General features: G+C 50.0%; 1 protein-coding gene and 1 long non-coding RNA gene across 7 annotated transcripts in view; both read left to right on the top strand.

The window, feature by feature from the left end:
* MBP (myelin basic protein) overlaps nucleotides 1-27557 on the top strand; it is a 155431-nt gene that overhangs the window by 125647 nt on the left and 2227 nt on the right. For 2 of the 6 annotated variants that reach the window (XR_004428434.1, XR_004428433.1), the window contains 5 exons: nucleotides 18591-18695; nucleotides 19714-19749; nucleotides 20097-20129; nucleotides 23455-23461; nucleotides 23773-23892. Coding sequence is in view for 4 of the 6 variants with exons in the window: in XM_033176234.1 (XP_033032125.1) it covers nucleotides 18591-18695; nucleotides 19714-19749; nucleotides 20097-20129; nucleotides 23773-23892 (294 nt within the window). In the remaining 2 variants the exon portion in view is untranslated. The remainder of the gene's footprint in view (nucleotides 1-18590; nucleotides 18696-19713; nucleotides 19750-20096; nucleotides 20130-23454; nucleotides 23462-23772; nucleotides 23893-27557) is intronic. The other 4 variants (XM_033176234.1, XM_033176215.1, XM_033176248.1 and 1 more) reach the window with 2 other exon arrangements.
* LOC117062581 lies at nucleotides 23903-27400 on the top strand. The gene is made up of 2 exons (XR_004428439.1): nucleotides 23903-24774; nucleotides 24948-27400. It is a non-coding gene; the product is annotated as an uncharacterized LOC117062581 (long non-coding RNA).

Here is a 27557-nt window from a genome sequence, read left to right as displayed (position 1 = left end):
AGTACTTAACTAGTGAGAACATTTCGTGAGTGTGCTCAATGGAGCACCCAGTGTGAGGGAGAGCTGGGGTACCCCTCTTCAGAGGCCTGCAAGGTGGGACCATTTACACTGAGCAGGGAGCACAGGAGCATGGGGGACAGGACGCCTGCGGATGCCACAACCTGGAGCCCCTGAAGGGGAAGCGTCCACGAGGTATGGCTGCATGTCAGACATCATGCTAGTGCCTGGGTGTCCAGGGCTGCACCGCCGCGGTCCAGGAGTGGGTTTATGAGGAATGAGGATGTGCCTGCTGGCCCCAGGATGGCCAGTCCAGGGCAGTGGCTGAAAGTGCAGCAGAGGAAGCCAGGACTTGCGGACAGAAGGGTCCTGGGGGAGCCAGGGCCAGACAAGGGCCAGGTGAGAGCCCCACGGTGGTCGTGGGACTCGGAGTGACTGGTGGCTGCGGCTGGGGAGAAGGATTTCTTCCTCAAGCCACAGGGGAGGAGGCGACCGTGCACCCTGGGGGGTCTCGGTGGTTTGGACGCCCATCCTGAGAGTCTGTGTTTAACTTGAATCGTGCCGTAGTTGTGAAGCCGCGCTTGGTTTTCGAGGGCTGTTTTGGTGATGGGAACCACCACTACCCCCAGGCAGTTTCTGAGGGTCCCCTGTCCTTTCGGGAGGCCTCTTCCCTGGGATGCACTGGGGCTGTGGCCACCTGGGCTTCACTGAGACGAGGACGGGGCTGCAAGCACTTGCCCCTGCCTGGGAGGCACCGACCGTTCCAGGCCCGCCCTGGAGAGCAGTGCTGGTGAGAAGGAGGATTTTAAGTCTGGGTAGGAATATCAGATGTGTGGGAGGGTTGAGCGAAGGGTAGCACAGCACCCAGTGTGTGACGCGCTGGCAGGTAGCGGCTCGCCCCCCACCCCGTTTCCTGCTCTGCGAGAGGCATGCTGTCCGGAGTGGACCCTGGCCACAGAGAGAAGCAGCCTCTGCCAGAAACCCCATGTTGCCAAGCAGAGTGGAGAGGATCGGGGTCCTGGGCTTCTGTATCCGGATCATAGTAAGAAACTCAACAGAACGCTTCATTCCTCTTCTAAAAAAATTATTTAGCAGGGAAAAGCAGCCCTCTGTTCTCCACAGCTTCATCCTGGACAGGTTTTGCATGTACCTTTAAAAACCTGGTCAAAGATAAGTGAATTCTCTGCACAATGCTTTGTCCACGTGACAGACCGCGCCTCACTCCTGTGCACACAGGGCAAGGTCATTGAAAGTCCTGCAGGTTTCCACAACTCGGCTCCTCACACTCCACGCTTGTGTACTTGTGGACACCCCATTCTGGTCCAGATAGGAAAAGCAGTAGGGGTGTGTGTGTGGTATTTACATGTCTATGGAGTGAAGGGAAAATGAAGATAAGCGTAAGTTGAAACTAAAGGCTGGGCAGGCTGTGTGGGCTCCCAGCGTTGCTCCTGGTGGACAGAGAACCCTCCCAGGGCTGCGTGCTAGAGACCTCAAGTTCTCCCTCCAGCCCCCTGAGCAGGGGCCGGCGATGCCTGGCTCACAGAGGCCGTCTCTGCAGGAGGTGTACACAGAGCGGGCAGGCAGCCTGGTCTGAGAGCCCCCAGGGTGCCCCTGCTCAAAGACAGTGGCAATCCCATGCCACTTGCATACTGAGTGGAAGAATAAGTGAAGAGCTTCCCTCTCTCATCTCTGAGAAGGAGTTTTTGAGTTTGAATGTCTTCCTCCAGTACTTTGGGATGCTTTGTTATTGCAAGAAAGTGGCTGTGAAGGCACCAGCCACGGAGGAAGGAATTGGAAGGCTGGAGGCACTAAATAGTTTTAAAATACAGAGGGATTTTAAAATACGGGGATTCCATGACAAAGGACCCTTGAATCAGCTCCCAACGGAGACAGAAGCAGCTGGGTGGAAGGCTCAGGCTGAGAAGTGTCAGGAACCAGCAGAGTCAGAACCGAGCACTCCCTGCCCTGTGACTCAAACACCCACAGCACTCATGCCCTTAGCTGAACGGAGGGTCTCTGCCTGGGTCCACCTCACACTGTGTCCTCTCCCTCCCTGTCTCTCTGTCTGTCTGCTTCTCCCTCTCTCCCTCCCTCTTCCTGTCTCTCTCTTCCTCTTCCCTCTCTGTGCAAACACACCAGGAGGGTAAGGGAGACACCCCAGCTATGAATCAGGTAACGACGAGGCGAAGAACCACCTGCTCCCGTGCCGCGGTGCCCCCTCCAGAGCGGGACCCTGCTCCGAGCTCCCTGACTCCTGGGGACACCGGTGCTCTCAGGCTGACAGGGCTCTTTGAGGACTGGAAGGCGGGTAGCAGGAGCACAGGAGGGGAATAGTGTGACATCTGAGAACCCAAAAGCAAGCTGGGGAAGCAAGGATTCCAAGGCGAGAGGAGGAACACACCCGATGGGTAATGGCCACGTGGGAAGTAGACCCACTGTTCTCTGCAGTTCCTCTGTCTGCACAGCCCCTGCCCGCCCACCTGCCTGTCCATCAGGCGCTGCAGGTCCCTGGAACCTGGTGCTGGGCCTGCACTGGAAGCTGGAGTGAGGGCACCTGCGGTGCAGCTGGACAGGTGGCCCCGGGCAGGGCGGCTCCCCTCGGCCCCACCAATGGTGCCAGCTCCTCCAAGCTCCAGGCTCAGCCTGGGGCCCAGGACACTGACCTGAGCAGGAAGGGGCCGCTCTGGGCTTCCAGCAGTCACCGTCTCCGAGTCCTTGGACGTCCTTTCTGCCTATTTCTCACAGACCCTGTGCTCCTAGCCTGCCTCAGAGGACACTGTCTACCCCTCAGCCTTGGTGCCCATGGAGGCTTCTGGAAAGACCTGCCCTGCCTCCGAATCCGCCATCACCCAGCACATTGGCGTTTAGGAGGCAAAACATTTTGTGCCATGGGAAAGCACAGGATTAAGAACCAAAAATGCTTGGCTCAGGTCTCATGGCACCACGTCATAGCCCTGGACCTGGGGCAGGTGTCTGTCTTCTCCGAGCTTCCTTCCCTCTCCTGTAAAACAGCAACGGTGGCAAAAGCATCATCTGTCCTGCAGATGCTGTGGAACGTTGTGACGAGAGTGAGAAAAGCAAATGCCCCATAGGAGCCTCGTCCTCTGAAAACATTGGTGTCATCGTAACCCTGCCCCAGGGCCGCTCCACACTCGTGCAATTTTGGAAGAGGCCTGGTGACCCTCGGAGCTGCTGGGGAGAGCAGCACTGGCTCTAAAAAGCACTGGTGGCCCCAGCCCCTCTGCCCCTCAAGGCTATAGCTTTGGTTCCTCTGTGTTTCTGTGCTGGGGCCTTAGTTTCCAAAACTGTAAAATGAAAATCACAGTGGTCCCTGCTCCCACCATTCTTAGAAGGAAATGGCAATCAAGCCTCAAAAGCTCCGTGGTCAGGGCAGCTGGACTAGAACTTCACCCTCTGTCCGTCAGCTCCAAGTCATCTGCGCTTGGGAAGCAGCCGTCTCGGAGCCTCCCCTGTGGGAGAGAAGTCCCTCTTGCCATGGGGAAGAGGAATTTTTTCCGTGGGTCTCTCGGGACGAGGAGCAGAGACCCTGCTTCCTGGAGCTGTGGTCATCCAGGGTGTGCTCCTGCATGGAGACGCCGTGGCAAAATGGTACCTGCGGGTGAGCTGCCATCAAGGTGCTAACCAGAGAGGCCACGGCACAGCCACCCCGAGGAAAGCACACAGCCATTTTAAGGACTTCCTCGCCACTCTGACAGCAGCTCTCGGCTCTGACAGGTGCTGTTTGTCCACCTCCATTGCTTCTCCCTCTTCAGCACACTCACCAGGATGAGGACGCTGGAACCCAGCATCAAAACTCTTCCCCTTTGAGATTAAACCCAGATCAGAAAAATGCAGCCACTGGAAGGGTTTACTTAATGGCAGACGCACAGGCTGCCGACCTTTGACTTTTGTGTCCTTCTGTGCCCAGAGCCAGAGCCCCGATGTGGGTCCCATGAGGTTTCGTGCCAAGAGGTCTCTGATGCTGACCCCTGTATCACCCGGGGACAGAGGCAAAGGCCCCCAAAGGAGGCTGCGGGAGCTTCACCTCCGCGTGAAACATGGGAGAGAAAACGCGACCAGATACGCCCTGACCACATCTACAAAAGCGGTATCGGAATCTCAGTGTCCAGCCTCACAGTTTGCTAAGAGGAGAAACACTGATTTTCCTGTCATGGGGAACTCAACAACTCCCCACGGAGAGCACCAGGAGGGAAACCACACGCAGGTCACGGTCGCCAGTGGCCACCACCACCTGCAGCGCTCTCAATCCCAGTGTCTGCAAGGAGCTGTATCGCCTGGACAGCCTCAGGTTACCTGAAGTCTGCATCAGAACTAAAGGCATGTCTGGATTTTTTCAGACATAGAGAAAAGCCCGCTATTCTGGATGGTACACAGCTTTCTATAAAGAAAATAAATGCCCGCAACTTTCTTTAACTCGTGCGAGCCAATGATTCAGGAATAAACAATCTTCAACCCGGCAAAGGGCAAAAGCACAGGAAAAACTGCATCTGTCATTCAGAGAAAAGCATTCTCTCCAGACTGCAAAATCCAAAATGCCCTGATCTTGCTAGAAAAAAAAAAATCTATGATACTCTCCTGAGGCGTGGTAGGAGCTGTTTGACCAGAAATGGGCATGCTTTTTTTCAGAGGAAGCTATTATTTAATTAGTATTGTAACTAGTATTTAACTAGTATTGAAAAGAGAACCACAGTGTTCTGTGATTTCTTGGAATTGCCAGAGCATTGTGATGTCAGGGGGTGGGGAGTAAGAATAAGGAAGGCACACGGCCCACCGTTCACGGTCGGATGTGTCATCTCATCTGCAGCCCTGCAGGCTTGGACACGTGTGTTCTGTCCAATAATACTGATTTCATTGGTGCCTGTTTTAGCTGCTGGGCCAGTTGCCATGGGAAACAGATGCCATGACCCTAAGCTTCAGATAATTTGCAGGGGGTCTGCTGTTCACCACTCCCACCGGTTTTTAGGTAGAAAATACACATGCATTGAAACAGAAGATCCCTGGAGAGAAAGGAGGCCGCCACGCAGGTGACTGTGTCCTTTGAGCATCTTTAAGGAAGATCATTTAATCACTTAAACAAGGTTTCTGGGGATGTAAAGGATCTTTGTGAGCCATGAAAGAAGTGTGATGCAGGGGGAAAATGGCAGAAAATGTGCATCTAGTTCATCTAGAACTACATTTTACGATTCCTAATTCAAAAAATACACCGAAGAAGCGTATTATCACTTTCACAAGAAAAAAATTATATGAAATATTCCTCTGTGTCCTTTCTTATCATGGCAGCTCAGAAAAGCAGTGACACCACTGTCTTCCGTGGTTCCAAACAGGCCACACAGATTCATCCCTGAGCTCTCTGGTTCTGAGTTTTTTCAGATTAACTTCTGAGCTCTCTGGTAATCTGCATTTCCTGAGAGTGCCACAAGAATCAAATATTACCCTGGGAGGAAAAAAGAGGATAAAGCAAATTCATTGGCTCTTCACTCTCAGGACCACTGGTGAAACCACTGAAATGAACAGCATAGGTCCCGAATGTCGCTTTGTGGATGTATGCAAAAATCCGCCACGTTCAACCTGGGAATTAAAGGAACACTTGTTCCTTTAATACTTACCAGGTACTTACCAGGAGATACATTGGCTGGTTGGTTTTCAGTCACATAAACAAAACAGGATGGTCCGGACAATGCAATCTGTCAGTCCTGAGGCATCACTTTCCACTGAAGGAAGGACTGACAGGCCCTTTGTTTTAATTACATAGAAATGCACCTTTTTTTTTTTTTTTTTGAGACGGAGTCTCGCTCTGTCGCCCAGGCTGGAGTGCAGTGGCGCGACTTTGGCTCACTGCAAGCTCCGCCTCCCAGGTTTGTGCCAAGAAATGCACCTTTCAAAATGACAGAGAAAATTGGAAAATCTCATCTCATTAACTGCACTTGCATTTATTGTATCCATCAGTGTTTACCAAAATAATTGGGAACTAATTTTCTAGTAAACAGCGCAATTGAAGCTTCCCTCATTCCCTAGACACTAACTGGCATATGTCATTGACTTAGTCTACAGATACTAGTTTATTTTTCTCATCTATGAGCACATTGTTATTTCTAGCCAATAGCTTCATAACTTACTATAAGGTCAGTCTACAAATTCTTGTAATAAACAAAATACAATTTAAAAATCCATTCTTCTCCCTTCCCTTTTCCCTTTCTCCTATGACTACCCAGTGAATTTCCTCATAGGCCACTGAGTTTCAGGTGGGTAATGTGAGCCTCTCATCCTACATTCACTCCACAAGAGTCTCACTTGGCATAGAGTCTAAAGATCAAGCCCTAGACAGCCAGCAGACTCGGCGAGCAGGTCCCTGAACCTCTTTGCATCTCAATATTCACATCTGTAAAACGAGTGGGGATGTGGGAACAGTGCTGCATGATGCTTTGGTTTACGATGCTCACACCTCATGTTTTAAAACCAAGACTCACTGCTTTCTCTGTTCTGGTTTTGCATTGAATCCTTTTGGGGACACAGGGAAAAAATGTACATTCCTAGAACTTGGACCAATTACTTGATTAAGACAATGCCCATAAGTAAATCCCTACTGCATTTAGCCACTGGATGGTAGATGCTGTTCTCTGGGCATATATTGAGATGCATCAACAGAGAGACATTTTTCTAACGTGTCATTCTGCGATGACATCACGGACCACACGACAAAGGGAAGACCAGGCGTTTGCTAAGGCTCCACAACCAAGTGCTGATGGATGCATCTCTGTAGCAAAGGCCCTAATGGGAGGCGCAGGTGGAGAAAGCCAGGTGCATGGGACCCGGCCATGAGTGCCTCCATGAGAACGCACCATTCCAGGTTTACAAGAGGGCAGAGGTCTCCAGGTGGCAACTCCACATGGAGCCAACTTCCTGTGCTCCATCCCATCAGGTGGGAAAATGGGGCAGATGTTATCAACACTCAGTTATTTGACCCACTTCCCAAAAACTGGCACACAAGAACAATGGGGAAACAATGTACTATCTGTTAATATGTGTGATCTGAAAGAAGGCAGATCATCTTTAATGATAGATGTTTTGACACGTGACTGTGTCAGTAAGAACACTATTGTGAGGGGAGGGTGAGATGAGCAGGAACTCTTTCTCATGGGCTTTTATTTATTTATTTATTTATTTTGAGATGAAGTCTCACTTTGTCACCCAGGATGGAGTGCAGTGGCGCGATCTCCGCTCACTGCAACCTCCGCCTCCCAGGTCAGGTGATTCTCCTACCTCAGCCTCCCGAGTAGCTGGGATTACAGGTGTCCGCCACCACACCCGGCTAATTCTTGTATTTTAGTAGAGAGGGGGTTTTGCCATGTTGGCCAGGCAGGTCTCAAACTCCTGACCTCAGGTGATCCACCCACCTTGGCCTCCTAAAGTTCTGGGATTGCAGGTGTGAGCCACCATGCCTGGCCTCTTATGGACATTTTCTTAATTAATCATCCAAGTTCTAGGAATGCACACTTCTCCTTGTGTCTCCAAAAGGATTCCATGTGAAACAGGAGTAAAGACCTCCAATATCGCCTATCTGTTAAAACTGCAGAGTGAGTCCCCAGCGGGCTCATTAGCTGCTGTGGACTGTGGCAGAGCTGCTGGAGGCTGTCAGGCTACACTGGGCCAGTCTTCTGGGTAGGTGGATCTACACCCGTGTATCTAGTGATTTACTCTCATCCAGAAGAGAACCACGGGCACACTCCAGCTTGGGATGGCAGGGAAGGAACCCAGGCCCCACAGGGCCCCGTATGGTCCCACCTGGAGAATCAGGGAGCTTCAGGGTCCGGGCCAGTGAGCCGGGACCCGGTGAGCGGAGACCGCGTGGGGGGGACCCGGGCAGGCTCAGAGCCATAAACTCACTAGGTCTTCACGTGTTGACCTTGTGATCATTGATTCAGGGAAGCAATTAAATCCCTCTCTCAGACAAGCACGTAAGAGCTTGAACTCTTTTTTTCCCAACCACAAAACTCCAGGCACCAGTGAATAGTAATCTTTTTTCAAATTAATTGTAAACATTTCTTCTGAGAGGGAGTGACTCCATCCACGTATCTCCTTTAGAAAAATCCGAATGGAAATGATGCTGCCAAGAAAGGCCTTGGCCCTGCAGCCGCTGATCTTCAGATGCATCGGGAGGCAGCTCATCTGTTACTCCTCCCCGTTTAAGAACGCCCAGCTCCCCAGACCTTAAAACAAATTGGAAAGCAGGGCGCAAGGTGGTGGAAACCAAACCAAACAAAAAAAGCTGTTCCTGATTTCTGGAGAGAAACGGGCCGCCCGCAGCAGCCTGGGTGCCGTGCGCAGGAGCTCCGCCTGCTGGTGATGAGGAAAACAGTTCTTCAAAAATCATGCAATCAGGCTCAGGGAAAAAGGAATTTCTTTTACAAATAAATGGCCACCCATGGTCTTCCTCCCATGATTTTAAAAACTTTTCAGGAAGGTATTATATTTACCAATCGAAAGTTTGTCATTTTGTTGTTGCTCTATGAATCGTGATGAAAACCTCTACCGATAGGAAGAGGCTTCTGACACCGTTGAGTAAACCAAGAAAACTCAGGTGCAGAAAACGGTGTGTCTAGTATGATCACTTTGAACGGCATTTGCATATTTTGTCTGTGTTTTTGCACAAAGCCAGATCTAACAATGTGCTCATCAAAGTGTAAACCAGGGCCATCCTTAAGTGGTAGAATTTTTCCACAAACTTTCTTAACTTTCTTATTTCATGTGATATCTTTATATAAGCATGTATTATTTTTCTAAACAATAGAAAATATTCATTTTTTAAAATCAGGTCATTTTTTAAATTATTCACTTGTCCCAAGTAGTCAGCTCCAAATAAGCCAAACATTTTGCAGAAATGTCCTGGCCTCATCTCTAGCTGCCAAAACGCAGATTGCAGGATGCCCTCCAGCATCTGAGTCCACATCACCAGGTGCAGCCTCTGTCCATTTCTTATTTTATGGTGCAACTGACCACCTAGCTCTTCCTCTGCTTTTAATCACCTACAAAGGAAGTGCAGTACTTGAAACAGGTTGGGGATGGCCATGGAGACACAAATCTCAATGAATAACCAACATGTTCACAGTTTTGGCTTTTTTTAAACCTTAGTGTGTACAACTGAAAGTATATCAGGGAATTACTAAATATGTGTCCTAAAAACTAAGCAGTCCGTGTGCAGTGGCTCACACCTGTAATCCCAGCACTTTGGGAGGCCAAGGTGGGCAGATCGCTTGAGGCCAGGAGTTCAAGAACAGCCTGGGCAACATGGTGAAACCCGCCTCTACTGAAAATACAAAAATTAGCCAGGCATGCTGGTACGTGCCTGTAATCCCAGCTACTTGGGAGGCCGAAGTATGAAGATCGCTTGAACCCAGGAGGTGGAGGTTGCAGTGAACCAAGATCAGGCTACTGTACTTCAGTTCAGCCTGGAAGACAGAGTGAGACTGTCTCAAAAAAAAAAGATAAAAGAAAAAAAAGAAAAAAAACCCTAAACATAACAGCAGGAATCCTTTCTCTCCTAGAGAGCTGAAGTTCAGCTCTCAGTTCACTTTCAAGATGACCTTATACAGCACAAGTGGTCCTGGGGCCGCGGCTCAGAACTTCTGATGGACTGACGGGGGAAGCTGAGGTTGCGAGGCTGGCTCAGGCCCTCAGCAGTCTCCTCCGGGAAGGCTTGAGTGTGGGCCACCCCCTTCAGCGTCCCCCGTGGCTGGTCTGTGAAGTGACTTGAGTTCACCTTCGCCCCCTAAGCGCCCCACCCAGCGTGCGTCTTCCCCTCACCTCCTCCTGTTGTTTCTTTAAGGCCTAGCATCTTCTCCCAGCTCCTCCCACCTAGGAACAAGTAACCTGTTTACCATAAGGTGTGACAGAATAAGTGCCCGTTCCTCATAAATTGCAAAATAAACCTCCCAAAATACTTTTAAAATCCACTGACACCTTGCGTTTATCACATTTCCTGCTGCTCTGGAAGCCGTGGAGGTGGTAGTGCATTCCTACAATTGAACTGAGCAGGGTGTGTGGTGAGCAAGGGGCTGTGGGGTCAGTGAGGAAGGGGCCGAGGGGCTGCATGAAAGGACCACAGACCTGGATTGAGGATCCAGAAGGATGGGGCTGCTTCTGACCTTGCCTGCTGGCCCGTGTGACTGAAGCTGTATTGGATGGACCTGCAATCAGCTATTCACTGAAAAGCGGGGCAGACACAGGGCTCCACTTCTCAGCCAAGCCATCCTAATACTGTGTGTAGGTCTCATCTCGTAAATGTAAACACACCTCGACCTTCAAAAGGGCGTCAGTGTCCCAATGCTGTGTGCTGCTATTCCTTCAAAGAAGAAGGGAGCCTCGGCCAGGCAGCTTTACCACAGGCTGTTGGGGAAAGGGTGGGGCGTTTGAGCGTCTCTTTTGTGCGTCACCCGAGGGCATGGGAATGTCATGGCCAAATCAGATCGGCGTCGCTCGGGGGAGCCTGGGTCACTTACAAGGTGACTCAGAACTACAGCCAAAATGTGGACACAGCCCAGAAGTCCCCAGAAGGGTGAATGGATGAGCAGAAAGCCATCCGTGCATACAGTGCAGTGGATGTCGTTCAGCCTAACAGTGGAAGGGCGTTCTGACGGGCTGCAGCACAGGGAGTCTGGAGGGCCCTGCGGTAAGCGTACTAAGCCATCCCCAGAGAACAGACGCTGCGTGGCTCCATGCAGAGGAAGCCCCTAGGGTGGCACAGTTCATAGAGACAAAGTGACTTGAATGCAGGGCCAGGGATGGAGAGTGAGAGTTTCATGGGAACCGGGTTTCAGTTCGGGGAAGCTGGAGAGGGTCTAGAGAGGGATGGCGGTGATGCGCTATACAACGGTGCGAATGTGGTGTATGCCACTGAACTGCACACTTACAAATTGTTAGAATGGTTTTATGTTATGTGTGTTTCAGCCCCATAAAAAATTTACTTTTTAAAAAGTGGCTCAGATGCAGCACCCGTCCACGCGGACCACGCAGTCCCCTGCCCGAGGTCGTTGCCACCCTGAGGCGTGTTCTTGGGCTTTTCTTCCTGTGCTCAGCACAGAAGCTCTTGAGGAACATCAACCAAAACCCAGGCCTGGAGTCTCAGGAAACAACCAATACGGAAGCTCAGCAGAGACTGATCTCGCATGCTTTCCACCTTTCCAAGGTGGTTTCTTAGTAAAATTCTAGATCAGAACACTCGGAGAGCCTCTGTTTCAGTCCCATCATTTCACCCATGAGGAACCAGAGCCCCAGGGCCCCAAGGGACTTGCTCAAGGCTGCACAGGTGGTGTCAGGCCCAGGCTGGAGCCTCCCAGCTCCCTGCAGCAAGCTGTTTCACAAGACTGCCATGGAGGGCTTTTGTTCCTCTGGCCACTTTCTGTTTGCTGAGCTCCACTGTGTGAGCCAAATGCCAGAAGCTTTGGGGATCCCACGGAAGTTTTTCTTTTTTCCTCTGAAAGATTAAAATCAAGCTGAAGAGGGAAGATGCTTGCAGAAAGCTAAAAAGGACAATCCAATGCCAGATGAGGGTTGTAGCCAAAAGAGGCTATATTTTCCCAAAACAGAGACATTTGGAAGGGGAGCACACTCTAGGCAAAGGTCAGGGAGCCCGCAGGAGCCCCGAGGCAGAAGGAGATGCCAACGCTCTCAGGGGAGACCCAAGACGGCCAATCCGAAAATTCGCACAGTGAAACAATGCGCGCGTGAATTCCACTTCTGGCTCTACAATGACAGGTCATGTTAAATGACCTTATTCTAGTTCACAAAATAATGAACAAAATGGGCTTGCTTTGGGAGTACAGTTCTATGAGTTGTGATGCACGTATGGATTTGTGTAGCTACTGTCATAATAAGGACACACAACCCCATAGCCTCCCACCTCCCCTTCCCTCGTGGTCCACACTGCACCTTCCCCCCATTTCCTACCTCCCAGCTCTGACCTCCCCCAGTATAGGTCAGCCTTTTCCAGCATGTCATAGAAATGAGATCACACAGTATAAAACCTTTTAGAATGGCGGCTTTTACTCAGCAAGGCTCCTTGGAGCTGCTTCTAGGCTGTTGCCTGTATCTAGAGTTTGTATTTTTATTGCCAAGTAGTATTTCATGCCTGGATACAACACGGTATGTTTACCCCTTCAAGCTCTCAAGAACATTTGGGTTGTTGACAGTTTTTAGTGAAATCTAGTGAGTTTAGCTGCTGTGAACATTCATGTACAGGTTATTGTGTAAACATAAGTTTTTATAAAAATTTAAATTACTTTTCCCTCAAAAGATGGGTGGCCAATATATTGATTATAAAAAGTGTTTCCAAAAACATGTAATTTATCCTTTAGTATTTAAAGCAGGAAATGGAATTACAGGGTCATATGGAAAGTTTAGGGTTAACTTTCTAAGAAACTGCCAAATTGTTTCCAGGAGTGACAGTTCGTGTTCCCAAGGTAATCCATGAGGGCTCAGGTGGCTCCACATCCTAACCAGCACTTGGGAATGTCGGCGTTTTTTATTTCAGCCATTCTAACGGTGCGGTTTGTGTTTTGATTTGTGTTTTCCTGATGCTGATGATGACGTCGAACATCTTTTCATCTGTTTATTCACCCTCCCTACGTCCTCTTTGCTGAAGTGTTTATTCAAGTGTTTAGTCCGTTTTTAAACCAAATTGTTTTCTTCTGGTTGAGTCTTGAGAGTCCTTTACAGATTCTGCTTTCAAGTCCGTTGTTAGATACGTAATTTGCAAATATTTTCTCTCTGTATGTAGCTTGTCTTTTTATTCTCTTGACGGTGTCTTTTGTAAAACAAAAGTTTTTAAATTTGGATGAGGTCCAATTTATCCATTTTTCCTTTTATAGATGATGTTTTGGTGTCAGGTCTAAGACCTTGTTGTCTACTCACAGGTCAGGAAGGTTTTTCTCCTGTGGCTACTTCTAAAATTTTATAGTTTTACATCATGGATAACAATCTATGATCTATTTTGAGTTCAATCTTATGTAAGGTGTGGATTGGGGGTTAAAATGGTTTTTTGTGGTTGGTTTTTTCTTTTTTTTTTTTTTTTTAACATATGGATGTTCAACTATTTCAATGCTGTTTGTTGAGAAGACAGTTTTTCCATTGAATGATCTTTGCTAGGAATTGGCTGGTCAGATTTGGGTGAGTCTATCTCTGGACTCCATTCTGTCCATTATTCTACGTGCCTGTCCTTCTTCTAACACCACACATCCTCAGTTACCATAGCTGCAGAGTCAATCTTAGAACCAGGTAATGTGTTCCTCTCACTTTATGTGTCTTTTTCACAATTGTTTGGCTATTTTTGCTTCCTTGGATTTCCATACAGTTTTAGAATCCCCCTCTCTATCTAAACAAAACCGTGCTGGAATTTGAATTGGAATTGCATTAAACCTGTAGATCAATTTGGGGAAAGAATCAACAGTTTTACTGTGTTGAGTCTTCTAATCCATGAACATAGTATGTCTCTCTGTTTATTTAAGTTCTCTTTGATTTCTTCCACCAGCATTTTCTAGTGTTAGCATTACGGTTCTGTACCTTTTTGCTAAATGTATACCTAATATTTTGTTTCCTTGATGCTATTCTATATAATAATTTTTAATGTTGTTTTTTAATTGTTCATTACTTGGATGTAGACATATAATTGACTAAATGTCCTTTTAGTAATAGGTCATTACAACTATGGTATAACAACACAAATATAAGACTGCCTCAAATTATCTGTGCAACTAATGATTTATGGCTAAAAGCCCAAGTCAGAGTCCTAGTTCAGTCACTCTTCAATGCATCTATAACTGAAAAATGTGTATGATCCCATGATAATAATTCCATTCACTGAAGACCAGTGTCAGTTCTGTATTAAAAGTGAACTAGGCCGAGACAGGCGGATCACGAGGTCAGGAGATCGAGACCATCCTGGCTAACACGGTGAAACCCCGTCTCTACTAAAAAACACAAAAAACTAGCCGGGCGAGGTGGCAGGCGCCTGTAGTCCCAGCTGCTCGGGAGGCTGAGGCAGGAGAATGGCGGGAACCCGGGAGGCGGAGCTTGCAGTGAGCTGAGATCCGGCCACTGCACTCCAGCCTGGCGACACAGCGAGACTCCGTCTCAAAAAAAAAAAAAAAAAAAGGGAACTAAACAGCCTACACGTTAATTCAACAAATAGTTGATGCTCACTGCATTCTTCGTTCTGTGTGAGGACCACCAATAAACCAACTGCCTTTTTCATAGACTTTTCTGACAGTGATAACAGCTCCAAGAGCTCAAATAAAACCTACCAACACCGTGTGTACCTCAAAAGATTTAAACTACCTTTTCCTCACCAGTGTAGTGACCAACATATTCATTATAACAGTCACTTACAAAAGTATATCATTTTTATTTTATCATTTAAAGCTGGTATTCCTAATTCACATGTGAGGCATTATCTGTGTAATTTGCCATTGAATCTCTGACAACATGGTAAGTTGTAAAATCCTCTGAGATCTGCACAGCGTGACTGAGCATTCATTTCTTTAAAATCCTGACCTAAGCCTAAGTTTTTTCTTTAGAAACTTAAAAAGATTAAGGCATTTTTCTAGTTTAATCACAGGATGAGTGATTTAAAGGTCAATGATGTTTCTGTGACTCAAAATCCAAAGCTCGGCATCTAGAGAAATGGAGAAATGGAGAAGTGGAGAAGAGAAGAAGTGGAGCAAGGAAGAAGCGGAGAAACGAAGAGGTGGAGAAGTGGAGAAGCAGAGAAGTGGAGAAGTAGAGAAACGAAGAAATGGAGAAGTGGAGAAGCGGAGAAGCGGAGAAGTGGAGAAACGGAGAATGGAGAAATGGAGAAGTGGAGAAGTGGAGAAGCGGAGAAGTGGAGAAGCAGAGACGTGGAGAAGTGGAGAAGCGGAGAAGTGGAGACGTGGAGAAGTGGAGAAGCAGAGACGTGGAGAAGTGGAGAAGCGGAGAAGTGGAGACGTGGAGAAGTGGAGAAGCAGAGACGTGGAGAAGTGGAGAAGCAGAGAAGTGGAGAAATGCTGCCCAAACACCAAGGGCAGCGTGGCTTGCCCTAGACTGTGAGCTGTGTCAGTGATTCCAGCCCACTGGAGCAGAAGCTAACAAGTAACTTCGTCTGGTAGACATAACACTTAAAGATGTACGTCCTAAAGTTTAAACAAATTCCTGTCTCTTTCATTTTGTTTTTTGATTCATAATTTTACACTCCCTCTCTGACGGTTTGAGGAGAAGGTACAAGGCTGGTTAGTGGTGACTAAATACAACTGGTGACTGAACGCAGAGAAGTATTCGATAAAAGATGACGTGACACAAGGAGAATCAGAGAATTCCTTGGATTCTTGCAGAATTCACAGAGAGAATGAGTTGGAATACGAAGAATCAGGGATTTCTATTAGGACTCCAATGTCCCCGGCCCTTCTGACATCCTCACGTTCAAAGGCCCACAGCACCTGCCTGGGAGGAAACTGAGCATGCAAACTCCACTACTCTGTGTGTGAGAAGGTGGAGGTGTCAGTAAAGAGAGGGGTACCCACCTTGGAGTGCCGGCCACATGCAGAGTGCCAGTGGCCTTCTGTGAAGAGTCTGGGAGCTGCCCTCTATGTCTGAGAGAGGTTGAAAGTCTCACCAGGAATGAGAATCGTTAACCAACGAGGGCACAAAATAGGAAAAACAACTAGTAAAATATGGAGTGCTGATTACTAAGAAATCCAAGGGATAAAATGGGATTTTTTTTTTTTTTTTTGGAGACAAAGTCTCGATCTGTCGTCCAGGCTGGAGTGCAGTGGCGCAATCTCAGCTCACTGCAACCTCCACCTCACAGGTTCAAGCAATTCTCCTGCCTTGGCCCCCTGAAGCTGGGACTATAGGCGCACAATGCCAAGTCTGGCTAATTTTTTGTATTTTAGTAGAGATGGGGTTTCACCATATTGCCCAGGCTGGTCTCAAACTCCTAACCTCAGGCAATCTGCCTGCCTCGGCCTCCCAAAATGCTAGGATTACAGGCGTGAGCCACCACGCCCAGCCAAAATGGGACCCCTCTTTCATTCCTCATGCATTCAAAACCTCTCAGGCAGGAATTCTGTCTGCTTCACTTTTGCGGTATCTTCAGAACGTGGACCATGCCTGGCCCCCGGCATTTAGTTGGGAAGTAATGAGGCCCAGAGCAGAGAGGGACGAGCAGCTCATGGTTACACCGTGCTGTGCCTGTACCTCTGTCACAGGGGAGGCCATGGGCAAGGGGTGCAAAAAACAGAGCTCGTGGTGCTGAGCAGGCCCCGTGCATGGGAGACGCCTTTGCCCTGGGCCCTAAGGAGGTTCCAGACAGAGGGGAGAAGGAAGGGCCTTGTGGACAGAAAGGATCCTGCACAAGGCCTAGGGCAGGGGATACGCAGCCCGTCCATATGGAAGATGGGCCGGGCCAGGGCATAGGCGCACGACCCAGGGCAAGGGATGGATGCTCAGCAGCCAGAGCAGGCAGGAGGAGAGCTGAGGCTGGGGCTCCGGCTCCTGGCAGGACTGCAGCCAGAGCGAAGGGCCCTCAGAAGCGCCCAGAGTAACAGGGCTCCCGCTGTGGGCAAGGGCAGCCACGGGACACTGGAAGGAGAGGGACATCCGTGTTGCTTCTGTTTCAGGAAGCTTGCTCTGCTCTGGGTGCTGAACGCTGGGAAGGTGGACAGGAAGCCTCCCCACGTTAGGGCCCAGGGAACAAAGAACTTTGGCTTCCTCTGAAGGATGGGCAGGGCAGGGAGCCTCAAAGGCAGCAGGGGAGGTGTTAGTAGTCTGGGGGTGAGGGCAAGAAACGTTTGAAGCAGGGGTCCCCAACCCCCAGGCCCTGGACCAGTACTGGTCTATGGCCTGTTAGGAACCGAGGCGCACAGCAGCAGGCGAGCAGCGGTTCAGTGAGATTATTGCCTGCGCTCTGCCTCCTGTCAGGTCAGCGTTGGCACCAGATTCCCATAGGAGAGCAAACCCTACTGGGAACGGCGTGTTCGAGGGATGGAGGTTGTGCACTCCTTATGAGAATCTAATGCCTGATGATCTGAGGTGGAACAGTTTCATCCCAAAACCATTCCTCCGTCCCCATCCGTGGAAAAACTGTCTTCCACGAAACCCATCCCTGGTGCCAAAAATGTTGGGAACCGCTGCTTTGAAGAGGATCGAGTAGGGAGGAGGGCAGAAGAAAGAGTCCAGTGTCAGCAACACTTCAGACCTGATGTGTGCCGTGTGGAGACCCCCATCTGGGCTCAGCCACAGAGATGGAAATGCTGCACACTCTGCAAACATTGTCCTTTGTGGCTGCCGCATGCAGGCATCACCCACTGAATTCCACCATTCCGTGCACTACCGTAAATCCCAGAGAAGCGCACTTTAGGCCTTTCGTGGCAAAACTGTCTTCTGAACAACAAGGGGTCCTCGCAATCAATGTGCACAGAACCCAGAGACTGGAGGGAAGTGCTTCAATTGACTTCAGTGCATTTAACTGATTTGCTTCCGCTGTGTTCTGTGTTGACGGGGCGCAGCCAGAATGCTGGGGCCAGAGCTCCTCTGACCTCCAGAAATTCGATCCTGCCTGAGGTGTGGGCACTTTACGTGCCGGCTGTTTCGGAACAAGTAGGATCTGGGAGCCACAGTGAGAAAGTGAGGGGGAAACTGACAAAATCAATCTCGCAAGCTCCTCCTGAGTCCCTTTCCTTTGCTTTTCTGAGAACTCGTGGTCGGCCCTCTTGCCTGGTGCGTGTTCACTGCTGTTGGGCCTTTGCAGTTGAGCTGAGAGCCAAGCAGACAATGCATGAAGTCTGCAAAAGCTGCAGCATCCCTGCGTCCCCGGTGACCCGTGTCCCCTGCGTCCCCTGCCCCCTGGGCGCATGGCTATTCTCTTCCCTCCGCTGTGAGCTAAACTCTCGCAGCGCTTACCACTCCGTATCTTCTGTGCAATCTCTACCGACCTGGAATGTTCTGGTTCTGTTGATTACCAGCCAGCCCAGGGCACTCATGCCCAGCCATTCCTCCCTCTCCACTCCCTCTTACTCGAGATGTAGAAGTGATCGTCCCAAATCAGGCCGGTGCCAGGGTGGTGTGAGACACTTACTGGGAGAAGTGGAGACCAGCTCATGTTATGCAGCTGCGTCAAAGCCCATGAGCTGCCTGCCTCATGCTGTCGTGTGTTTTTCTGTGTGTCTTTCCCGAGCATTTTCCTGTATTCAACCCAGAAGCCTGTGGATAATAATCTTTTTCTCTCAGTGCTTTGCTGAACCTGACCCTATCTCAGATGGAATCCCCCTTGAATTACCGTCACGTCGCCTCTATTTGCTTATGCACCTTCATGAGAACCACCAAGTCGGTGATAGAAATCTCTGCCCAGCAAGTCGCACACCCAAACCCGCTGCCGCCAGCCCGTAGCTGCCCCGGGTGTGTCTGGTGGCTCAACTGCAGCCTCCTAGTAGAAAGCCCTTAAAAAATCCAGACCACAAAGGAGGAGAGACCCAGCTTCCCTGAGGAGGACAAGCCACAGGGACTCTGAGTCACTGCTCTGAGGTCACTGCTCCTCTGTCTTTCAGGACTCACACCACGCGGCAAGAACTGCTCACTACGGCTCCCTGCCCCAGAAGTCACACGGCCGGACTCAAGACGAAAACCCCGTCGTCCACTTCTTCAAGAACATTGTAAGTGACGATCTGTGGGAAGAGGTAGCAACTGTGAGGGGAGGAGGGGTGCTGGCCGCTGCTCTCATGCACACAGGACGTTTGTATGTTCGGGGGTGGCACCGGGGCCCTCATCAGGGTAAGGCTGGCCAGGGAACTCACCCCTCGCACCTGATCACAAGTTCCAGACAAGCACTTCCCGCCACGGATTGCACTGTGCGCTCTGTGCGTTCTCCAGAGAGCTCACTTCTCTTGAGATTAGACTCCCATGTAACGCTTAGCCTAAAAAGGCTTTGCAACCTATAGAGAGCTCTTGCCACAGGCTGGGAGGGGAGGGGGCAGCAGAGAGAGCACAGGGCATTTTTAGGGCAGCGAACCTGCTCTGTCGAGGCTGCAGTGGTGTCTGAAGAGCACGCACTTGTCCAAATCCATAGAATGCACAGCACCGAGAGGCCCTAATGCCATGTTGCTAATAAGGGAAACTGTTCGGGGTGTGTGGAAACTAATTTCTGCACAGTTTTTCTGTAAACCTAAAAGTGCCGTGCAAAACGAAGACTATTAAAAACAATAAAACCACAGGCCTGTAATTCCAAGATCTCAGTGCAGCATTTTATGGGCGTATTTGGTAAGTGCGTTTAGGAGCTGCAGACCTGGGGGCATCCCCTTGGAAGCTCTGAATGTTAGAGGACCCGCTGCTTCCAGCCCCTGAAAGGGCTCACAGTGAGGCAAGTTCGCCGCCTCCATCAATGAGGGCGGGTGGGCGTCATCCCCGTGTCCCAGGACGGGCCCTTTCCCCAGCTACGGAGCCTCTGGGAGGCGTTTTCCCTTCTCTGAAGCACTTTCTGAGTGCCCTGGAGGATCTGCCTCATCTAGACTATTTCCAGTCTCAGCTCTATACTTCTTGACCAGCTAGGACAGACATGGGGAGGCTGGGGCCCGGGTGCTTCTGACGGTGCTGGGTGCTGGCCACTCTCAGCAGGCAGGTGCCCGTGCTGCACGGGGCTCCCACTGCAGCCCACGGTTCTCTGTGTCTTTCCAGGTGACGCCTCGCACTCCACCCCCATCGCAGGGAAAGGTAAGACCTTGGAATGTTTTGATTCGTCATCACTTTACTGATAGACCTTCTCTAAAATCCCGTAATGTACCAAAGAGAGAGCTAGGCTCAGAGCTACCTGAATTCATCCCAAAACGTGTTGCCTTGCGGCTCCCAAGTAGAACAAGTCGGCAGATCCATGCACCCCTCCTGCCTCTCCCACGGCTGCACAGCTGCAGGGGCCCTGAGCTGCGGCCTCCTCGGAGCTCTGGGTGGAACCTGTTTTTACCACCTCAGCTCCACCGTGCTTTGATTGTGTTTCCTGTTTATTGAAAGGACTTTCCCTTCACTGACCACCATGTCATTATTTCTTTGTCTTCCTCATGCAGGGGAGAGGACTGTCCCTGAGCAGATTTAGCTGGGTAGGTGATGAACGCACTTCCATCGGCTTCCTCTTCCATCCCGGTCCTCTCAGCCCCGCGACTTTTGTGTTCTGCTCTGTTTCGGTTGCTTCCTGGCCCCCTTTTCTCTCCTCTCAAGACCTCTCTGCCCACAGCTGGGATCGGGCCGCCTTCTCTTCCACTGGGAAAATGAAACGTGGTCTTCCCTTACGGCAGGTCTGGTCTCTTGCTTCTGTGCCTGGGACCTGGCCCTGCAAGGCCAGACCATCTTCTCCCAAAGGGTTCCCAGGAGACGTGACCGGTCTCCCTCCCATGGAGGGAGCAATACCATGTCCGAGAACATGTTTAACTTCTTCCAACACAACCAGTGCGAGAAACAAGTCCCAGGAACCCGCACGTGGAAGTGGGACTGGCTGGCCCATCTCAGTAACCCCAGATGCTGACACTGGAAAAATGATTCTGCTAATGAACAGAAAAATAGGCTATATAGAGTTGCTGGATTTATAACCTCATTAATCCAAAGATTTTTGTTTTGTATGTGTTTTAATAATAAAAAACATAGATGTCAAGCCATCCAGAAAATCTTCCTTAGGCATTTTAGGCTTGTTAATGCTGAAAGCAAACTTTCAAGAAAGGTTTAAAATGGCCAATTAGAAATTTCTAGTGAACAAATTTGGTGTCTGAGCCAAATTAAAATGTCAATCATTATATTCTAACCAAACTTATAGCCTTTAGTTACTAGCAAATATCAGATATGATTCTTACTGTATAAAAGTTTTAATTGTAGAATAAAATGGAGAAATAACCACCAACATATTGTAGACAGGTGGTGTCTGTCTCCAAAACTGCAGTGCCCGCATACTCTTCAACAGAGCCTATCTACACCTTCCGCTCAGTTAATAAGCATCATATAAATGAATGAATACATTTTAAAAGAAAGACAACCAGGAGAAAGAACAGGAAGAAAGAACTGGAAAAGAAAACAGAAAGAAGGTAGGAAAGAGGGAGGAAGAGAGGGAGGAAGGGACACGACACTAGAGAGAAAGGCAGAGAAAAGATTCCATGAGGATCCCACACGTGATTGAACTGAATTAGGAACTAAGATATTTACTGAAACATTTCCTATTAATGCATATTTGACTTGCTTTTTCTGACCTAATGAATTTGCAAAATGATGACAGTCACGTAGCAAATGTACATGGACTAGTACTCACAGACAATTAATTTTTTATTTTCTATGCCAGCAGGAGACAAAGAGGATAGAAGAAGGAAATTCATTTTTGACCCAGAAATCTTATTTTAGCTACTGCTTTATCTGCTTTTAATTTTCTAGGTGTGGACTTTGGGGCCATCGTGCAGGATCCTCCCTGAATGGGGAGCGATGGGGGGTCGTGCACAGGCCACTCCGCCCAGCAGCTAACAAGAAAGACCCCTGCATTCTTCCCCGCATCTCTCCTTTTGGGGTCCTACTAATGTCTGTTGAATTTCTCTTTTTTCCAAAGCAAAACCCTTCTCTGCATTTTGTCTGCTTGTCTGTTTCCCAGAGCCGCAGGACTCTCTCCTTGTCTGGAGTTCCGGAGAGCCCCACTTTCTCTTTCTAAACTGTGTTGTATGTTTCCCGGTACATTCTAGGTTGCCCAAAGATAAACATGACTGAGGATTTGAAAGGAGGAAAGGCCAAGCAGATTATTAATCTGAAAGTCAATCCCCGGATTTAGTTCTCGAAAACTCTTTATTTTTGGAGACAAGCAATTAGACTAAGACAGAATGACGTAGCGCTTGCAGGGGAAGCGGCATTCTGCCATGTAGAGCCAGGCTGACAGCCTGGCCTCCCGCACCCTCTGCCATCAGGGAGTGAGCGCAAACCTGGAAACCTCTGGGACGCAAGGGCGAGGCTGGCTGTCCCCTCGTGCACAGTGCTTAGACCTTCTTGCCACACATCCCCTGTCCCTCAACTCACTGGATAGCCCCTGAATCAACTGTTCACACAAAAGCAGCTGCCTGGTTCTGAGTGGCCATGCTCGCTCCCAAGCACAGGTTGAATGAAAAGAAAACTGTACAAGTAGCATGTAGGGTGGGAAGCGCCCAGCAGAGGCTGTGGGTGCAGCCAGGTGCTCTGGAAGCCTTGAGCCCTCTGGCGTCATCTTCCTCACCTCTAAATAAGAGATGGACTAGGTTGCTCAAGGTCCTCCCTGTCCTAAAACACTTTAATGAAATGGAAAAAAGGCTGCAGGCTGATGGAGGGGGGACAGTTTGGTTTGGTCTCCACAAGTCTTCAGGAGAGGGCACCAGGAGAGTCTCCCATTTCTTGTTGGTAAAACGTAAAGTGCAGTCTGGACCCTGTCCATTGAGTAGAGATTCACGAGACCAACCAAGATGCCACCCTGAAAAGCTAACAACAGCGCGGTCGGCCTTCCCACAGACAGTGCACCCACCGTGGGAGGACACTTCGCCCCCAGGTGTTAACGTCCACCGCGTCCAGACTCCACAGCGAGCCCCTTCCGTTCCTCCCCGTGTTTGCAGTGGAGTTCCCACTTGAGAAGACAGCACAGTAGCAAGTAGAGGCTGGTCCTGGGACACTCGCACCCGTGTGTGTCAGGAAGCCCCTGAGGTCACCCGGCCCATGAGGAAGCCAGAGGGGCTGCTGGGCTGATGAGGCCAGGGCAGGGCGGCCTGCTCTTCCGTAACGACAGCTGGCACCAAAGCCCAGAGTTGGCAGCCTCCACCTGAGGAGCGGCATCTCCATCAATGGCTTGTGTTCTCGCACAACCCCATTGTGTAGATGAGGAAACTGAAGCTCAGAGAGGTTCCTGCCCTTGCCCAAGGCCACACAGCTGGAGGAGCTAGAAAGGTGCTAGGGGAATGGGAGGTGGGGGAGCTGAGACGCTGTCCCGCTGCTGTCAGGACGCGGCTGCCCCCCGTGCCAGCCAGGCCTGCCTCCTCCCTCTGTCCAGTTCAGCAGCCCCGAGCTCCTGGCAAGGGCCTTGCTCCCAGTCCGAGCTATGGCCAAGGGAGACTGATTCCTGCTCACGCCTGGGAGAGAGCTCAGGATTTTGTCTCAAAACTTTATAAAAGATACGTGGCTCGACATTTCACTAAGGCCAAGGACTCTCGATTTCCCAGACAAATCCTAGAACCACAGGGCCCGTGTGACCAGAATCCAATCTATGCAAAATCAATCAGCAAAAGGAGCCCCCAGGAAAGGGCGCGGGCCAGGGCCTCCAGGGACTGGCACCTACACACCGCACAGCCCCCCAGGGTCCGAGTCCTCCAAACACGTGTAGGCAGGAGCCTCCTTACCTTGATTTGCTTGATGTTTGCTAATCTTCTCTTGAACACCCCACAGCGTGAAGGTAAGCAACTGTTCCCTAAATGATTTAGATCCTTAAAATTTGTGTGTTTGGGCCGCCATTATCTCATGAGAGAGCCTCCGCCCAAACCAGAGCGCTCCTCTCTCTGTGGCCAACACCCTGGTAGACCTGGGGGAGCAGCCTCTCCCGCCCCCACCCCCTCAGCGCGGTGCTGGCCCGTGGCTCCTGAACCACTCACCAGTCCAGTCCGGGGCCTGGGCCCTTCCCCGGGGCCCTGGTGGCAGCTCCCAGTGGCTCAAGCAGCCTGCCCAGCACTGCGGGTGGAGGCTGAGCTCTGTGGTCTTTTCTTGCAGGGGGCCGAAGGGCAGAAACCAGGATTTGGCTACGGAGGCAGAGCGTCCGACTATAAATCGGCTCACAAGGGATTCAAGGGAGTCGATGCCCAAGGCACGCTTTCCAGAATTTTTAAGCTGGTAAGGTACTCTCTGCTCAGCTCCACTGAGCGGGGACTAAAGGGTCCCAGACTCCCCAGCTGAGCTGAGCACAAGGGTGGCTGCCGCCTCTGACTCAGCCGCACTGTACCCCGGGCGTGCTCTGGCCCAGCGGGCGTGCAGGGGCTCAGGTGGCATTACCCACTCGCATTTCCGCGTGGGTTTCCTCCGAGATGCCTGTGGAGCCGGAAGCCCCTGAGGAAGGGCTGCGCCTGGGCTGTGCAGGGGCCCTGGAGCAGGCAGCTGAGCTTGACTCCGGGGCAGGGCCCAGCTGGAATCCAACTTGCCCATGCCCAGGGGTTGCAGCCCTCAGTGAGCAAGCAGGAACCGAGCAGATGCGGGTGTTGGGGGAGATCCCTGGAGCCATGGAAGGGGATGCCCAGGAGACCTCAGGGAGTGGGGAGTGGTCCGTTGGCTCATGAGGACCTGGAACCAGACCCAGGATGAATGCCAGGCCCGTTGTTTGTGAGCCGTGTCTCTGAGCCTCGGTTTTCTCATCTGTAAAATGGAGGTAACCCACCCACTCAGCTCACAAAATCGCCGTGAAAGTAAAAGGTAGTGACAAACACAAAACGGGCTGGCAGGTGCGAGGCTCGGATTCCTTAGATAAGCAGTCACCCTTGTTATTGTTAAACGTCACCCAGAAAACCTGGAACTCTTAGACAACTGCTCTCGTGAAGCAAAAGGGGAGGCACATGAAGCTCCAGGTAGGGCCAGGAGAGAACCGCGAAGCCAGAAGGCCTGGGAGTCCCCCCGAGGCACCTGCGTTTGCATTTTTGTCTTGGAGGAGACCAGGCCTCTGGGGTCCTCCCCAGGCTGCAGAGAGGAGGGTCTTTCTTGGTGTGTAACATCCTCATTGATTCAGTGACCTCACCTTTGACTCCATGTATTTATTGAGTCTGGATGTGCAGTGTGCTCTGCCCAGCAGCTGGGATCCACATGGGCACAGACACGGTCCCCCCACGTCCTTGGTGAGTGCAGAACCTCTGCCAGGAGCCTCAATTCTGGAAGGTTCTGGGAGGTTCTGTGGACAATAGGCGATTCATGGCACAGCCCAAGATCTTAAGGATAGCCGGTCTTAGGAAAAGCTTTTAATATATGAAGTGAGCGGTGAGTAACTGAGCTGCTTACTTGCTTTATGTCAGATAAAGTGGTAAGCAGGATCCACTCCTCAACGTAAATTCTGAGTAAGAAAATAAATTCTCCAAGTATTCAAGTCTCAGGACCATCATGCTGTACACTGCCGCAGTTCTGGGGTATGGCCACAAGAGGGCGGAGATGAGGCTCCCCGGGGAGCAGTGTCTGAACTCAGCACTGCAGTCAGGACGGCCCCACCCCACCTGGCCAGTACCTCACCTGCCTCTGAATCGCCTGGGATGCACGCCCAGACCCGTCTGGGCTCTGCCACAGGCTCACTGAGTCAGAATGTCCAAGGGTGAACAAGGTGTTGCCAGTTGTGATGATTTTGCAGACACCGTGCTCACCTAGGAAACAGGGATTCATCCCATCTGGATAACTAATTCCTCCACGACCAGCTTAAGGACTGTTAGACACACCGAGAGAGTTGAGTGCTGGCTCAGAGTTCATGGGATGACCCAGATGAGTGAGGGGCCCCATTTAGCAAATATTTCCTTGCAATATATGCAAGGCTTACAACCAGTCACTCGAAATGCTTGCAAGGCCAGAGCTTACCAAGACCACCCTGAGGAACAGAAAGCTGCATTTAGATCTGCATGTTTACGGTGTACAGATACAACCAATGTACTACACGCATGTGTTTTCTTAAATTAAGTTCAGTATTTTCCCTGAATTTTTTGGTAAGCAGCTTTTAAAAATTATTTAATTTCCGTAGAGTTCAAGGGAAGCATCAATGTAGCAAAGCAAATTGCAAATCATATGGTTGTAATTAAATTTTACTGCATAAAAAGTTCATAACTGGCCTACTATGGCCGTATGGCTGAATGAGTTGACTTGGAGCAGTTCCAATAGATTAATAAATCACAGCTCCCCCAGAAATGAGGGGTTTAGAGGCAGGCAGGTGGAGAGGACAGGAACTTCATAGCATTTAATGTCATTTTACCATCTTTCTGTTCTTTCTGGCGCTGTTGGAAATCAGTAGTGAGAGGAAAAGACTCAAATCTGGAAGTCTAGCATTGTCGGTAGGAACTGGGTAGAAAAAACTATGCAGGTCACCCCATCGCTCGGAAACCACATCGAACATCATAGGGACCTCCTGTTTCCATGTGTGTTAACTTCCACGAACATACATGTGAACGGTTTCCCACCTGTAGTGCTGCTGTGCACTTGTGAGGCGTCAAAGTGGAGGCAACAGTATCTGCCTTTTGCAGTAGGTTCTGTTCTTTTCCTGTCCTGAGAGAGGAGGTCAGTCTAACCCTCACCTTGTGAGTTCAGTCTTATCCTGACCTGAGCCCAGGGCAGATCAGATGCTTAGATCATGCGACTCCAAGTTGCATGACACATAATAAAGAGAGGTGTGACTGCTGCATCCACACAGGCTCCAATCCTGGCTCCCTCGGGCTGGCTGAGCTTTGGCTCCTGGGCTGTAAAGAGAGGATGATATGAACACCTACTCCAGGGGATGCCGTGGGCACAAAAGAGAAAATGGGGAAAAATGGGTTTCCGGCATGGTCAGTGCTCAACAAATTGTAGGTTCAATGATAAAAAGTAAAACCAAGATGCCCACCATTTTCAATGTCGAAAGGGAGCGTCAAGAAAGTTAAGAGGGTATCTCAGTGGGTCGCCTTGCTAGAGGCTGTAGGGAACTTGCTCCATTTTAGCACAGAAGCACTTTGTTTCATAGGACAATGGTTCTACCGCTTTCCAGGAAGTCCAAAGGCTGATCTCTTGGAAATGCAGCAAAAGGTGAGGTGCGTGCTGACTTCTGGGCTACTCCAGAGGGCAGCTCCAATGCCAGGGATGTTCAAGTTAAGCCAGAATCAAACAGGAAAAACCCACGCTCCTGAGGGAGAGGCTGGCCCTCAAAGGGCAGGGCCCTGCACCTGTCAGCCCCCAGGCCAGCAGGAGGCCTCCGCGGTATGTGAGAAAGCCCTGTATTGGGAGGGAAATCTCACTAGATGGTTCCTAAGGCAGTTTTGCAGGCGAGAATTTCATAAACGTTTTCACTTGTGAAAACAAAAATCCCTTAAGTGAGTTGTTTAACCACAACATAGAGGCTTGTTTATAATGCTAAGTATGTACTTGGAAAACCCCCCAAGAAGTCAGAACTGTCACCTTGGTCTGTTAGTTGCGTTATTTGTACGGATTCTTGGCGTCCGCACTCCGGTTATTCATTTACTGGGCAGTGTGGAAGCCACAGAATTAGATGAGGACAGTGTTAGTTTATTGCTGATCAGCCACGGTAAAGAGCATATTTCTTCTCTGTCTTGCTTTCTGGGGACTCTTCACCAAAATTGATCATTTCATAAAAGGGGAAACCCAAGGAGAGAGACTAAAATTTGAATAAAAATTTCGCATTGTCAATCTAAATGACGTTCTGTGTGACCAACACGTGCCTCCTTCTAGAGGGATGCCCACGCCTGGCTACCCCCACACCGTGGGCCACGGCACACCAGTGCACCATTTCAATTAGCTGCCAGCTCTTTCTTAAGCATCGAAATTATTTGTCC

The sequence above is a fragment of the Trachypithecus francoisi genome, unplaced genomic scaffold, assembly GCF_009764315.1.
Source record: "Trachypithecus francoisi isolate TF-2019V2 unplaced genomic scaffold, Tfra_2.0 Contig01474, whole genome shotgun sequence".
NCBI classification, from domain to species: domain Eukaryota; kingdom Metazoa; phylum Chordata; class Mammalia; order Primates; family Cercopithecidae; genus Trachypithecus; species Trachypithecus francoisi.
The sequence above is the reverse complement of the archived record's forward strand: the minus strand, read 5'-3'. Positions and strand labels throughout refer to the sequence as shown.